Raw genomic sequence first — 15,959 nt, forward strand, 5'->3', positions numbered from 1 at the left:
TTGAGATAGTCTTGCTCTGTTGCCCAGGCTGGAGCACAGTGGTGTGATCTCGGCTCACTGCAACCTCCGCCTCCTGGGTTCAAGTGATTCTCCTGCCTCAGCCTCCCAAGTAGCTGGGAATACAGGTGCGTGCCACCACGCCTAATTTTTATATTTTTAGTAGAGACGGGTTTTCACCATGTTAGCCATGCTCGTCTTAATCTCCTGACCTCGTGATCTGCCTGTCTCAGCCTCCCAAAGTGCTGGAGTTACAGGCGCGAGCCACCAGGTGCGCCTGGCCCAGACCGCCCTAAAATGACCCCTCCACCATCCTCTGGGGCTTTCTTTTTCTCCCAGGTCCTTATCACCATTCAGCACTGTGTGTCATAGGACTTCTCAGCCAGTTTGCAGTATCTCCTACTACAATGCGTCTCCATGTGGCAAGGACCCCTCTGTCTTGTCACAGCTGTGACCTCTCAGCTAAGGACCGTGCCTAGGACAGAGTAGCCAAATATTTGTTGGTGATTGAGATAAGGCTGGCAGGGAAGAGAAGAGAAAAGGACACAGCTGGACAAGTCCAGAGGGACGCCTGGATGGGGGGACACCAGGGATACAGTCATGGACTTGAATCCTTGTGCCCTCACCTATCTGCTGTGTGGCCCCTGGTTAGTCACCCTCTGCCACCTACATCAAAGAGTTATTGTGGGGACAAAGGAATCAAACTGCATCAACCCCACCTGGGCACGGAGCAGAGCGGACATATGCTCAAAACATTTTCGTTGTTATTACTGCATGTTTGCTCCAGAAGCAAGGCACTAATTGGCCTGTTAGGGCCACTGTGTTGATCACATGACGGCGGACTCGATGAAGAGTGAAAATGAAGTGGTTACTAGAACGCGTGAGGGAGGCACACAGTGCCGGGAGGGCCCAGCATGGGAAGAAAGTGCCCTGCACGAGGGAGAGCAGCCACTCTCAGGAGAAGGCGTCATGGGAAGTTCTCGAATCTCCAGGATGAGGATGGAGGCTGGGCACGGTGGCTCACACCTGTAATCCCAGTACTTTGGGAGGCTGAGGTGGGTGGATCACCTGAAGACAGGAGTTCGAGATCAGCCTGGCAAACATGGTAAAACCCCATCTCTACTAAAAATACAAAACAATGAGCTGGGCGTGATGGTGGGTGCCTGTAATCCCAGCTACTTGGGAGGCGGAAGCAGAATACCTTAAACCAGGAGGTGGAGGTTGCAGTGAACCGAGATAGTGCCACTGCACTCCAGCCTGGGAGACAGAGCGAGATGCTGTCTCAATGAATGAATGAATACATCATTGAATTTCTCTGTAGCACTCGCCCATACCCCTTCTGGGCCTTTTCAGTACCTAGCAGCGTTCCCCAGCGACTCAAGACAGGAAAAAAGAAAAAGCCTTTGAGAGAATCTTCCCTGCCTCTCCCTGCCCCCATCTCACATTCAGGCCTCCCCTCTGCTCACAACACAAAGCCCTGAACTAAGAGATAGATGGGCCAGGTTCAAGCCCTATATTGTTGACCCCGTGTCTTCCTGGGCCTCAGTTTACTTCCACCAGAGGGCTTGAACTTCATCCAACATCTGTGGATGGTGGCAAGGAGGTCAGGGGAGGTCAAGCCTAAAAGACCAGGCAGCTTCAGATGAGACAGTGGCTGACAGCCTGCCCAGCGTGGGCCTCCAGGAATGGGACTCTTCTGTTTCAAGGCTAGAGAGGTAGAAACTGCCTGTAGGGTGGCATGTCCCCGTGACATGCCTCAGTGAGTACAGGAGCTCCACCTACACGTGTATCTCACTGTGGCAGTGTCTCTAGGAGACACATCAGGTACCCCAGGGAGGCAGCGTGGGTGCGCCTGTGCATCTGCCCACCAGGGCCAAGGATAAGGGCAGTCGGTACCTTCCAGGCTGAGCGCAAAGGCTTCTGCACCACATCTTCCTTCCCCAGGACTCCTCATTTCTGTCCCAGCCAGTGGCCTCTGTCTGTCTCAAAGACTTTGTTCACTGGTCTCCAACAATCTGTGCTTGGCCCAACCTCCAAACCATCCCTGCATTGAGCTCTCTGGATGAGATCACACACCCTCTCCATTCCTTAAGGCCCAGCCCGCGTTTTCTCTTCCAGGAAGCCTTCCCCAAGTACCCCCAGCCCCTCTGCCTTTCCCCCTCCTGAGCTCCCGCAGCAGTGACTGCTGAGGCCACATTCTTGCCTGCCTCATGCCAGGAAGCTTAAGGTGGCACCAGGGCAAGAATCTGGGCTTCACCCCTTGCCAGCTGCATGCTCCTGGGTGAGCTCTGTCACTTCCCTGAGCCTCCATTTCCTCATCTGCAAATGAAGATTTTGTCTACCTTGTAGGACTATTGACAGCTACAAAAGGTGAGTGTAATGCTGGAGATATTCTGCTATTAAGAAATGGAAGCCATGACAGATGATCTAACAGTGCCTGTCAGTAAAGGTTGCAGTTATCTTCAAAGCAAGAGGGGGCTGCCTGAGAACAGTGCTGGGCCTGGTCCAACTCCAGCCCTGTGAAGCAGGAAGATCACAAGCCCTAGTGTATAGATGAGGGAAATGAGGCCCAGAAAGGGTAATTTTGCCCGATGTCACAGTTACTTTGCGAAAGTCTAATACTGGGATTGTTTCCTTTCTTCCTTCCTTTCCTTGAGACAGAGCCTCACTCTGTGGCCCAGGCTGGAGTGCAATGGCGTGATCTCGACTCACTGCAACTTCTGCCTCCCAGGTTCAAGAGATTCTCCTGCCTTAGCCTCCCAAGTAGCTGGGATTACAGGCATGCACCACCATGCCTGGCTAATTTTTATATTTTTAGTAGAGACGGAGTTTCACCATGTTGGCTAGGCTGGTCTCCAACTCCTGACCTCAGGTGATCCTCCCGCCTTGGCCTCCCGAAGTGCTGGGATTACAGGCATGAGCCACCGCGCCCGGCCGGATGTTTCTTCTTAACTCCCATATTCTGCCATTTCTCTGTAGAAGCTGAAGCGATTTCAGTCTATCACACCCACATCTCAGAAGGCAAAACTAAGGCCTAAAGGCACTGGAGAGACTCCCTGAGTGTAAGCAATGGTGAGAAAGACAGCTGTTGCCCCAGAGCTCCTTCTCTGGCCCCCCACAGGCTGAGGGACAGGCCTGGTTCTAGTCATAGGAATCGATGCTGCCCCAGGACCTGCAGGTTGGGGGCAACTCACGCGATAGCTGGCATGTAATACTCAAACTTGGCCAGGAAGCCCGGGAGGGAGAGCGGCTTGTCCATGCCGATGACGTTCTGCAGCCCCTCTGCTGTGTTAGCTGGGAGGGTGATCCCTCTCCTCCTGGAAACAAAACAGTGAGTAGTAGACCAACCCGGGGCAGGATCCAACCAGCCTGATGGTCCAGATGGGGCAGACTCAGGAGCACCAGCCTCCTTGCAGGACCACAGCAGGAGACATGGGGATCTCCCAGTCCAGCTCTTCCCATTGACCAGATGGGGAAACTGAGAACCAGGACCAGAATTCTTCCAGCACCCTCTGCCCCGATGCACAAGTCAGCAAATCTCAAGGGGGATAAACAGGTTGAAGTTGAGTGTGTGTGTGTATGCATGCATGCATGTGCACGCACACATGCACGTCTGTGTACACACCTGCTCTATATCGCTGGTGGACGGATGCTTGGAGACAAGGGAAGTACAAGGCAAGCTCATGATTTCCTCATCAGCCCCAGGAGCTGGCACAGCCAGCTGGTCCTATGCCCAGTCTGGGGTTATCAGGGACAGTAACTGTAATGTCACAATTCCCAGGGAAGAGGCAGGCATCAGGACTTCCCTCCTCCGCCCTCCATCTGGCTGGCACATCAGAGGCTTGCCTGGCCCAGTGCACTGGGAGAGGGCTGGCAGAGGCTCAGGGGAAGGGCCCAGTGGGCCGCCATCCAGCTCAGACCTCTCTCCCTTCCCTGTCCACAGTCCCCACAGTGGGCTGGACTACAGCAGCACTTAGTAAGGGCGTGCTGGAAACAGTACCCCTGGCTTGGAGCCTTCATTTCTCCCCAAGCACCTCAGCCTCCCCTCCCAGCTCTGGAAAGCAGGGTGCGAGCTCAGGGGGGCTTTCTCCCTTCTGTTTTTTGAGATGGAGTTTCGCTCTTTCCCCCAGGCAGGAGTGCAGTGGTGTGATCTTAGCTCACTGCAACCTCTGCCTCCTGGGTTCAAGCAATTCTCCTGCCTCAGCCCCCTGAGTAGCTGGGACTGCAGGTGCACACCACCAAGCCCAGCTAATTTTAGTATTTTTAATAGAGACAGGGTTTCACCATGTTGGCCAGGAGATCTTGATCTTCTGACCTTGTGATCCACCCGTCTTGGCCTCCCAAAGTGCTGGGATTCCAGGCATGAGCAACTGTGCCCAGCCAGCTTCCTCCCTTCTGCACACACTCCTGCCTCCTCTTCCCATCCTGGCTCTGCTCCGGCTCACAAGGTCACCCTGAGCCTCAGTTTTCCCTTTTTTAAGATAAAAGGGACAGCCAGAGAACGCCAGACATTAAGAAATGCTTCTAACATGAGGGACAAAATGAGAATAGACAACACTTCGAGGTAACAGTGCAGAGAATAGACAAAAACCTAAGAACCAAAACAAAAAAGAAATGAGTATCCTCAAAGAGATGAGAAGACATCACATCCGTAAAACAAGGGAACATTCAGAACATAAGAGCGAGCTCTCAGAAATGTAAAAGAGGTATATCTATGTAACAAACCTGCGCAATCTGCACATGTACCCAGAACTTAAAGTAAAATAAAGAAATAAATAGAGGATATGGTAGCAACCGTCAGGCTATAATAAAAGAACTGCAAGCTAAAAGTGAAGAAGTCCTCCACAAAGTAGAACAAAAAGACAAGAGGATGAAAAATAGGAGTAAACATTTAAGAAAATTAGAAGATTAAATCAGGAGGGCCAAGCATCTCATTATCCACAAAGCAAGAACAGAAAAATAGGAGGCTGGGCGTAGTGGCTCACACCTGTAATCCCAGCACTTTGGGAAACCAAGGCAGGCAGATGGCTTAAACCCAGGAGTTCGAGATCAGACTGCGTAACACGGTAAAACCCCTTCAAAACGCAAAAATTCACCAGGCATGGTGGCGCATGCCTGTAGTCCCAGCTACTGGGGAGTCTGAGGTAGGAGGATCCCCTGAGTCTGGGAAGCCAAGGCTGCAGTGGGCCAAGATCACACCACTGCACGCCAGCCTGGGCAACAGAGCAAGACTCTGTCTCAAAAAAAAAAAAAAAAAAGTGTGTGCGTGTGTGTGTGTGTATATATATATATTTCCCTACATAAACGTTTTCTAAACCCCTTGAGTGTGCTCCCTTCCCCATCTGTTAGCCCCAGTCCCCAAGAGTGCCCAGAGGGTACCACCAAAGAATCACCCTGGTGCCCACCAGCCTGCCAGTCAGCCCACCATGGCTCCCTAGCTGCTCCAATCCCTCTGAGACCCTTGGGGGAAATGGTGCCCCAGTACAGCACTGGCACTCAGAGGTCAGAGCTCAGTGCTTCCCCTCCTGCTGCTGGCCAGCTGCCCCAAAGGCACCCTTGCAAGGCCTTGCCCAGTAACTGTGGCCCCTGAAGAGCCTGTACCAGTCGTCAAACACTGTTTTGGATATCACTCTAAGAATTATTGGGTGAAGGCAGGGAGAGGACACTAGGGCTCTGGCTTCCATACTGCCAAATCCAGTGACCACATTTGCCTGGGGCCTGCTGCACCCGCTGTGTGCGATTCTCCTGAGGGTCTCCCTCCAGCTCCAGAGACTGCCTGTGGGGGCTCTTCCCTCTGGCCACTCTCTCTCAGGCTCTGCCTTTACACACTTGGCCAGGCCAACTCATCTCCTTTGGTGGTCTTCAGCTTAGGATCCAGAGGTCCACAGCTTTTTTTTTTTTTTTGAGACGGAGTTTCGCTCTTGTTACCCAGGCTGGAGTGCAATGGCGCGATCTCAGCTCACCGCAACCTCCGCCTCCTGGGTTCAGGCAATTCTCCTGCCTCAGCCTCCTGAGTAGCTGGGATTACAGGCACGCACCACCATGCCCAGCTAATTTTTTGTATTTTTAGTAGAGACGGGGTTTCACCATGTTGACCAGGATGGTCTCGATCTCTTGATCTCGTGATCCACCCGCCTCGGCCTCCCAAAGTGCTGGGATTACAGGCTTGAGCCACCGCGCCCGGCCTCCACAGCTTTTAACCCTCTATGCCCACACACTACCCCTGAGGGCCTGTGATATGCTGGGTGCTGGGCAGATAGCAGTGACCAAGATGGACCCCTGTGTCTGACTGCCTGCTGGGAGGCGGGCATCTCGTGCCACCTTTCCCCTTCCTCTAGTTCACTCCCCTCCCAGGTTCCACATTTCCAAATACAGCTCCTCCATCTACCCAGCTGCCCACACCAGAGATGGGCGCCTCCCCTTGCCCACCACCAGCCAGTCCCCAAGAACAAATTATTCTGCTTTCTATTTCTCCTCTTTGATTCTTCTCCTCCAGCCTCCCTCTTTGTGGGAAGTAGAAAAGTTCCTTTTCAAAGTTTATTTTCTTGTTAAAGAGTAAGTGTCCTGCTGGGCGCAGTAGCTCACGCCTGTAATCCCAGCACTTTGGGAGGCTGAGGAGGGCGGATCACCTGAGGTCAGGAGTTTGAGACCAGCCTGGCCAACATGGAGAAATACAAAATACAAAAATACTAAAAATACAAAAATTAGCTGGGTATAGTGGTTCACGCCCGTAATCCCAGCTACTTAGGAGGCTGAGGCAGGAGAATTGCTTGAACCTGGGAGGCAGAGATTGCAGTGAGTAGATATCAAGCCATTGCACTCCAGCCTGAGTAATAAGAGTGAAACTCCATCTCAAAAAAAAAAAAAAGTAAGTTTTAAGTTATTAGCCAATCAGGTTTTAGTTTAAATTGTAAGGTTTGGCTGCAGCCAACGGAAATCAAACACAGCAGTAAGGATGACCCCAAATATGTAAGGGATAAATTTGTCTGTTTTCCTTTGTTCATCGTACTCTTGTGGCACAATGGCTAGTGAGGGTACCCTTCCTGCAGTCCAGGAAGTAAAAATTGCATTGCTGTAAGATCCTTTGTCTCAGTGCTGATTTTTACTGGCAGCACCGACCATCTGTTTCCAACTTCGATTTCCAACACTCCTTAAATCTATCAAGACCTTTTCAACACGGAGTTTAGACAGAGCAGCCAGGGAAGGCCTCTCTGATGAGGTGACATTTAAGCAGAAGCCTTGGGATAGGGGGTGGTTCTGGGCAGGGGAGGGGTCCATGCAAAGGCTGCAGACAGGCAGCGGCGGGCATTGGAAGCAAAGGGTGGCTGGCTGTCAGAGAGCAGGCATTTGTGCAGATGAGGCGCCTGGGAGGGCAGGGCCAGGCTGGACTAAGGAAGGGGCTGGGTCTTTGCCTGAAAGCACTGGGAAGGCAGAGTAGGATTTCAAGCAGGGGACTAGCATGAAATGATTTACCTTTTTAAAAGCTCCTCTGGCTGCTGTGTGGGAAACAAATTGGAGGGAAGCCAGAGCTGAGGCCAGAGCACGAATGCAGGGACCCGACTGGAGACAGAGAGCACAGGGGACTCCCAGTGTCTCCCACGGGACTCAGCCTCCAGAAGCTGCTCAGACCGAGCTGGAAAGCCCCATCTGGGGCCCAAAGTTGAAGCAGGATAGAGTTATTCTTAGGGCCCTGGCACCTCTTGCTGTCCCCAGCTGCCCATAGAAGCCAAGGCTCCTCATAAGGCCACACTTTTTTTGTATGTGTGTGAGGCGGAGTGTAGCTCTTGCTGCCCAGGCTGGAGTACAGTGGCGCGACCTCAGCTCACTGCAACCCCTGTCTCCTGGGTTCAAGCGATTCTCCTGCCTTAGCCTCTTGAGTAGCTGGGATTACAGATACCCGCCACGACGCCCAGCTAATTTCTTGTCAACAACCAACAGGGTTTCACCATGCTGGTTGGCCAGGCTGGTCTTGAACTCCTGACCTCATGTGATTCACCCGCCTCAGCCTCCCAAAGGGCTGTGATTACAGATGTGAGCCACTGCGCACACTCTTTTCTTAGACGATTCCTACTCCCTGGTCAGCCACAGCTGCTGCCCTGGGGCATTGTCTGGTCTTCTTCCTGCCTTCTTCCTGTGGGCAACGCAGCCACAAGAAGCCCACCCTCAGGAGCCCAGGGATGGAGGATGAGCTCAGGGGTTGCAGGTCAAGTCCATCACCCAGCCCTATTTACCACATCACCCGGCAGGAGCTCTCCCCTCTAAGACCCTCAGTGCCTTTGTCAGTAAAAAATATTTTCTTTATAAGGGTGCACAGAGGAAGAAATGAAACTGTTTGTGTGCCATGAGGAAGATAGCAGACTCTGAAGCCCAATGGTCTGTGTTTGAATCCCAGCACTGTGACTTAAAGGCTGTGGGACCTTGGGAAAGTTACCCACCCTCTCTGTGTTTACTAGGTCTGGCATTTTTGAAAAATATCCAGTAGAGAGATATCCTCATAGAGGCAATGCAGGCTTGGTGCAACTTTAAGGCCCATGTGAGGACTTTGGCTTTGACCCTGAGTGAGGTAGGGGTGCTGGAGGTCTCGAGCAGGGGAATGAGCTGGGAAGATCATGGGTTCAGACTCTCGCTCCAGCTACAGCACTGCAAGGCCCACAGAGAGGAAAGCCAGAGTAGATGGCTGAGACCCATCAGGAGGCCACAGCACCAGTGAGGGGCAGTGGTGGCCCAGACAACGGTGGTGACAGGAGGAAAGGGCAGCCAGGTTCAGAATCTTTGGAGCAATAGCTGACAGGGTTATAAACAAGACTGAGAACGAGATTAGAGAAGCCCCTGAAAAGGGCAGAATCCCAGAAGCTGGAAGCAGCAGCAATGGGTGAGAACAGTTAAGGAGGCAGGCCTGAGTCCCAGAGCTGGAAAAAGGGCTACTGACTTGGGCCTCGCAGGGCACAGGCCAGGGGGGTCCCTCTTCCCTCCATTCTCAGCCCACTCCCCATATCTGAGTGTGAGAAACTCTCCAGTCCCCCTGCCTGCTGACTTCAGGCCAAGCTCCAGCCGGCACCTGCCGGGCGTCATCTCCAGGGCCCAGAGATGGCGTGCGAAATGGATGATGAGACTAGTGCCCCTCCCGGCGACTCCTTTCCCCTTTCTCTTGGACCCACCCAGCACTCCCAGCCCCTGGCTATAGCCTATGAGCTCTCCGTGACCCCTTAATGAGTGCCTCAGTTCGATCTTATCTTGATGCCCCACTGAACAACCTCATTAGGGGCCTTGTGGCAAGTTAGTAGCTTGATATGGGCAAAGGCCAGGCAGAGATAAGCCAAGAGGCTTCACCCCACTTAGAGACATAAGTTCTAATTAATAAGAACATTATCATTAAGTGACATTTATGGAGCACATTAATGGGCCTGAACTAAGCATGTCATGTGCGTCACCTCACCAAAACCTCTAACTGGCAGGGGTTAATGGCCAGGGGCATGGACTCAGGGAGACCATCTGGGTTCAAACCTCTGCCCTGTGCTTACTGGGCAAGTTACTCCCCTACTATGTCTCAGTTTCCTCATCAGTAAATTGATAGCAATAAAGTCCCTATCTTACAAGTTGTTGGGAGGATTTAATAACCCGGGTAAAGCATTTAAAGAAGTGTTTGGCACACAGGAGATGCCAATATGCTTATGCCATGCACTTAAATATGAATTAAATCAATGGCAGCTTCTTGGGGTAGAGGAAGTTCCCTGGAATTGCAAACAGATGGAGAACAGTGGACTTTCCAGAACTCTCCCAGGGAGTTGTGGATATGCTCCCAGAGCTGGGGCAGCAGCCTCTCAGGGATCCCGCATTCTCCCCCCAGGGGAGGCCTCTGAATAACGGGATTCTGGCTTACGGAGCAGAAATGTTCAAATTTGGGTCCAGAGTGGAATTTCAAGACCATAGGGGAGAGGCTGAGTTCTTCCAGCTCCAAACATAATGAGTGTCATGCAAATATGTGAGAGACATGGGTCTGCAGGGGCAGGGCTAGGTGGATGAGGAGCCTGTCTCCTAGGTCAGCTCTGGGGGAGGGCCCTGTTCTTAGCTTCAGTTGATAGAAACCAAGTTCACAAACAGGCGGTAATGTGTCCACATTTGAATCCAGATCCACTGGCCTTCAAGGTCCCTGCTCTTTTTTTTTTATGAGACGGAGTTTCGCTCTTATTGCCCAGGCCACTGGAGTGCAATGGCACGATCTTGGCTCACTACAACCTCCGCCTTCCAGGTTTAAGTGATTCTCCTGCCTCAGCCTCCCAAGTAGCTGGGATTACAGGCATGCACCACCATGTCCAGCTAATTTTTTATTTTTAGTAGAGATGGGATTTCTCCATGTTAGTCAGGCTGGTCTTGAACTCCCGACCTCAGGTGATCCACCCCCCTGGACCTCCCAAAGTGTTGGGATTACAGGCGTGAGTCACTGCGCCTGACCAAAGTTCCTGCTCTTAAATGCTGGTCCTAAGAGAGGAGCTGCCGTGAGTCCTTGAGGTCTGGATAGGAAGGGAAGAACCTTCCTCACTGGGGAACAGGGCGACCCTCTGGCCCACCAGCATCCCTGAGAGCTGAAGCAGGAAGTGTGTTCTTACTTGGAAAATGCAGAGATTTGGGTCCAGAGAGGGGGAACCACTTTTCCATGACTCCTAGCAGGTTACGAGCCGGATGCTGTAGTAAAGCCCTAGGGTCAGACAGCCTTGGGTTCAACTGTTATCTCTATCTTGATCTGCTGTTAACTTGTGTGACCTTGGGCAACTGTCTTGTCTGATCCCATTCCCTCCTCAGTAAAATGCAGAGAGCGTATCTTCCTCTTCCAAGTGTGGAGGGGTTCAGTGAGCTAGTACAGTCCAGCCCAGCTCTAGGAGATGCGCAACAAACAGTACTAGCATCTCCTGTGGGCACATCACCTGCTACAGGCTCTCAGCCAAGTCAAAAGACAGGGGCCAGGCACGGTGGCTCACACCTGTAATCCCAGCACTTTGGGAGGCCAAGCTGGGTGGATCGCTTGAGGTCAGGAGTTGGAGACCAGCCTGGCCAACATGGTGAAACCCTGTCTCTACTAAAAATACAAAAATTAGGCCTAGCGTGGTAGCTCACGCCTGTAATCCCAGCAATTTGGGAGGCTGAGATGGGCAGATCACCTGAGGTCAAGAGTTCGAGACCAGCCTGGCCAACGTGGTGAAATTCCATCTTTACTAAAAGTACAAAAATTGGACCAGTTGTGGTGGTGGACACCTGTAATCCCAGCCACTCGGGAGGCTGAGACAGAAGAATCACTTGAACCCGGGAAGCAGAGGTTGCAGTGAGCCATGATCGCACCACTGCACTGCAGCCTGCCAACAAAGAGCGAAACTGTCTCAAAAAAAAGAAAAAGAAAAAGAAAAAAAGAAAAAAAATTTAGTTGGACGTGGTGGCATGTACTTGTAATCCCAGCTACTTGGGAGGCTGAGGCAGGAGAATCATTTGAACCTGGGAAGCAGAAGTTGTAGTGGGCCAAGATTGTGCCACTGCACTCCAGCCTGGGGGACAGAGCAAGACTCTGACTCAAAAAGACAGGGACTGATTCAGCCCTGGGAACTACCTTCATGCATGTATGTGGGTGGGTAGGGACAGCAGGCTCAGGCCTGGCTCACCTGACACCAGCAGGATAGGAGTCAGGCCTGGAAGGCTCAGGAGTTGGTCTGCGGGTCTCCAGCTCAGTGCTGAGGCCCCTGCATCCCCACAGCCCCACTTCTGGCCTGGAGCTGACTTGATTTCCACAGGGAGACAGGAAGGAACAGTGACCCTGGGATTCCCCAGGGGCCTCTGGGTGTCACTGTGGACCCCACCTAAATCCCAGGGAGAGAGCGTTCTTCTCTATGGACTTACCTGCCATAGTATAAGATGGTTTCCGGCTTGATGGCTCCATCTAGGTGGACGTGCAGTTCTACCTGAAAGGGGGCAGGGGGAAGAGAGAGAGAAAGGGAGAGAGAACAAATACCCATGAGTTCCCAAAGGAACTTTCAGAGCTTATGTTAACATTAGTCATGATAACCATTAGCCACCATTTACTGGCCGACCACTGACCCCATACACTTCGGTAAACTCTGTACTGCACTATCTTGTTTAATCCGCTCCTGGGGAATGGGTTCAGCTGTTATCTCTTTCATGATTGAGGACACTGAGGTTCAGGGAGGTTAGATATCTCATCCAAGGCCACACAGCATGCAAGTCATAGAAGCAGGAGTCCACCCGAGCATCTCTGTTCTTAATTGCAGCAGTGAGTGGCAGAGGTGGAGTTCTAACCCAAGCCCAAGTTCAAGGCTTGTGCTCCAGGTCACGTACACAGCTCCTGCTCTCAGCCAACTAAATAAACAGTTTTAACAAAAGGGATTGATCCCCAGATGTTCCGAACTAGGGAAGAGCCACAGCATATTTCAAAATTCAGAATCTATTTTTTTTCTTTCTTTTTTTTTGAGACGGATGGAGTCTCACGCTTTCACCCAGGCTGGAGTGCGGTGGCACAATCTTGGCTCACTGCAGCCTCTGCCTCCCAGGTTCAAGTGATTCTTGTGCCTCAGCCTCCTGAGTAGCTAGGACTATAGGCAGGTGCCACCATGTCCGGTTAATTTTTGTATTTTTAGTACAGATGGGGTTTCACCATGTTGGCCAGGCTGGTCTCAAACTCCTGACCTCCCAAAGTGCTGGGATTACAGGTATGTGCCACTGTGACCAGCCCAGGCTCCATTTTCAAAAGCAGATGCTACTCAGACATAGCTTATCAGGAATCAATATTAGGCAATACAAGATCTTTCTAGTACTCTAGAGTTTAAGAGCAGGGTCCTTGGAGGTAGCCCATGTGGCTGAACTCCCAGCTCTGCCCCTTCTTTGGCTGTGTGACCTCAGACAAGATACTTCACCTCTCTGAGCCTCAGTTTCCTCAACTGAAAAAACAGTGGAATGTTATGCTCCCCTATCCAAGAAAAATTGTAAGGATTACAAAGGACAGTGTAGGTGGACATGGATAGCACAAAGGAAATGGCCCCTGCCGCTCGGCCAGAGTGTTTATCATGAAGCACGGCAGGCAGTGGGAGATGGTGGGGAAAGGGACTTTGCTGTTCTTGCTGTTCCTGTTCCAAATGATGGAAGCTTTTCCCCCAGCCAGGGGAGATCCAGAAAACTCTCAGCTGACATCTCATGCTGGGGTGGGGAACATGGAGAGCTGGATAAGTTGGCTGCCCTGGCTCAGGCAGGAACAGGGGCTGCCTGGCCAAGGAACTGCTGGCCCAGGGGCATGTAGGCACACATCCATGAGCTGCCTCCTACAGAGGAAACCCAGCCCATGCCCATGGGAGGCGAGCAGGGAACAGAGACACCCGAGGTCCTATCAGCAGGATCTCAGAGTCATCAGATCTCTTCCCGAGGTCATCCAGCTGGCAAGAAACAGAGCAGTCCTTACCCCCAGGCTCAGGGCCAATTGAGTTATTGGATTCCTTGACAAAATGAGTTCAGTTCCCAGTCAGCCAAATGTTTCTCAGGTTCTCAAAATATGCTCAGCATTGGGAATACTGAAGCTTATAGCCCAGGGAACAGCCAACCAGCTGTGTGACCTCAGGCAAGATGCCTCACCTCTCGGAGCCTCTGTTTTCTATCCTTAACCCTCACAGGGCTATGGAGAGGGCCCAGCCAGTGAGCCAGAGTCACACTGTATAGCATATGCAGTTAGAGCTGGAATCTTGGCTCCTCCACTCACTCCCTGCATGACCCTCTGCCTCAGCATCCTCATCTGTTAAATGGGGATAATGATAGTCCTTCCTCCTAGGCTTCGTGAGGGTTAACCATGTTAGTGCACGGGTAGTTCTTGGCACATTGCAAATGCTAAATAGCTGTCAACTAAAAGTCAATGAAGGCTGGGTGTGGTGGCTCATGCCTGTAATGCAACCACTTTGGGAGGCCGAGGTGGGAGGATCACCTGAGGCCAGGAGTTCGAGACCAGCCTGGCCAACATGGCAAAACCCCATCTCTACTAAAAATACGAAAAATTAGCCAGGCGTGGTGGTGCATGCCTGTAATTCCAGCTACTTGGGAGGCTGAGAATCACCTGAACCCGAGAGGCAGAGGCTGCAGTGAGCCGAGATTTCACCACTGCACTCCAGCCTGGGCAACAAGAGCAAAACTCTGTCTCAAAAATAAAAAATAAAAGTCAATGAAGACCTGTGATCCTGCTGGATGCTAGATTGTCGAGTTAAACAGAAGGGTCCATGTCCTTTTCCCAGGGCTTGTACAGGCCCCAAAGTGGGAAAGGCGTCAAGCAAATGTCACAAGGGAAAATGTACAGTCACAAACCAAGAAGATGCTTTGGAAGCACAAACACAGTCCTATGACAGAGGGTAACAAACAAGAGACGTGAACACAGCTAGAGGGCCCACAGTGAGCCCGAGCTAAAAGCTGAGGATAGAGAGGAACCCACCAGGGTCAGAGGGAGGTGGGAAGAAAATTCCAAGCAGAGGGAAGAGCATGTGCCAGGCCCTGTGGCTGGAGAAAATGGGGTGTATGAAAGGAATTACATATAGGTTCAGAGAAGGGAGGGTTCACGGGACTGGAGAGGCAGCAGGGTAAGACCACCCAGGGAGGGCTGTGCGGGCCACAACAAGTCGGGCTTTATCTCGAAAGCACAGAGAAGGCATTGCAGGGTTGGAAGCTGGTTAGAGAAAGAGGATGGCTCATATAAGGCCAGTTAGAGGCTATGCAGTCATTTGAAAGACCACAGTGGCTCAGACCAGGGTTGTGAGGTGCACAGAGGAAGAACTAGTGGATGGAAGATGGCAAGGATCACACTGCAGGTCCGGTTTGGGAGGGCGGTGATTCCCGCAGCTGGAGACAGAGAACCCTGGAAGAGAAGACCGAGTCCTGGATCTCCCTCCAGGAGGGAGGATGTGGGGGAGGAAGGCAGGGTTGGTTTGGTCTTAGTTATGTGAAACTGGAGACGCCTTTTGTTTTGTTTTGTTGAGATGGAGTTCTGCTCTCTCGCCCAGGCTGGAGTGCAGTGGCTCCAGCTCAGCTCATTGCAACCTCCACCTCCCAGGTTCAAGTGATTCTCCTGCCACAGCCTCCTGAGTAGTTGGGACTACAGGCACCCGCCACAAAGCCCGGCTAGTTTTTGTATTTTTAGTAGAGATGGGATTTCACCATGTTGGCCAGGCTGGTCTTGAACTCCTGACTTCAGGTGAGCCTCCCACCTCAGCCTCCCAAAGTGCTGGAATTATAGGTGTGAACCACCTTGGCCAGCCAACTGGAGATGCCTTTGAGATATCCAAAGGTAAAGGGAGGAAGCTAATGGGATGCAACAGTCTAGAGCTGTCCTGAGAAGCCCAAGCTGGGAATATAGGTGGCAAGGTGGGTAAGCACGGAAGCCGTGGGCTTCAAGGAGCTCACCCAGGGAGAGAACATCAACCGAGGTAAGGAAAAGGCCTAGGATGAAGCTGTGACCAGCATCAGCACTTAGTGGCTTTACGGAAGAGGCCATGCCTGCAGAAGGATGGCCAGAGAGGTGGGTGGGTGTGTGGTGTGCAGAATGCTGGGCCATCAGATGTCAGGGACGGGCGAACAGTGGTTCACAGGGGTAACATGGTAGGCTGAATGGTGGGCCCCACAAAGCTGTCTACATGCTAATCCTAATCCCCAGAACCTGTAAATAATATCTTATATGGGTCATGTGTGGTAGCTCACACTTATAATCCCAACACTTTGGGATCACTTGAGGTCAGGAGTTCAATACCAGCCTGGCCAACATGGTGAAATCCCATCTCTACTAAAAATACAAAAATCAGCCTGGCATGGTGGTATGCAGCTGTAGTCCCAGCAACTTGAGAGGCTGAGGTGGGAGAATATTTGAACCTGGGAGGCAGAAGTTGCTGTGAGCCAAGATCTAGCCATTGCACTCCAATCTGGGCAACAGAGCAAGACTC

General features: G+C 51.9%; 1 protein-coding gene across 11 annotated transcripts in view; it reads right to left on the reverse strand.

The window, feature by feature from the left end:
* Positions 1-15,959, reverse strand: part of ADA (adenosine deaminase) — a 118,906-nt gene that overhangs the window by 7,917 nt on the left and 95,030 nt on the right. For 9 of the 11 annotated variants that reach the window (XM_037742988.1, XM_037742989.1, XM_017541178.2 and 6 more), the window contains 2 exons: positions 11,881-11,942; positions 3,192-3,314 (listed from right to left, as the gene is read on the reverse strand). In XM_037742988.1, the coding sequence (XP_037598916.1) occupies positions 3,192-3,314; positions 11,881-11,942 (185 nt within the window). The remainder of the gene's footprint in view (positions 1-3,191; positions 3,315-11,880; positions 11,943-15,959) is intronic. The other 2 variants (XM_037742985.1, XM_017541173.2) reach the window with 1 other exon arrangement.

This window comes from Cebus imitator, unplaced genomic scaffold, assembly GCF_001604975.1.
Source record: "Cebus imitator isolate Cc_AM_T3 unplaced genomic scaffold, Cebus_imitator-1.0 Scaffold132, whole genome shotgun sequence".
NCBI lineage: Eukaryota > Metazoa > Chordata > Mammalia > Primates > Cebidae > Cebus > Cebus imitator.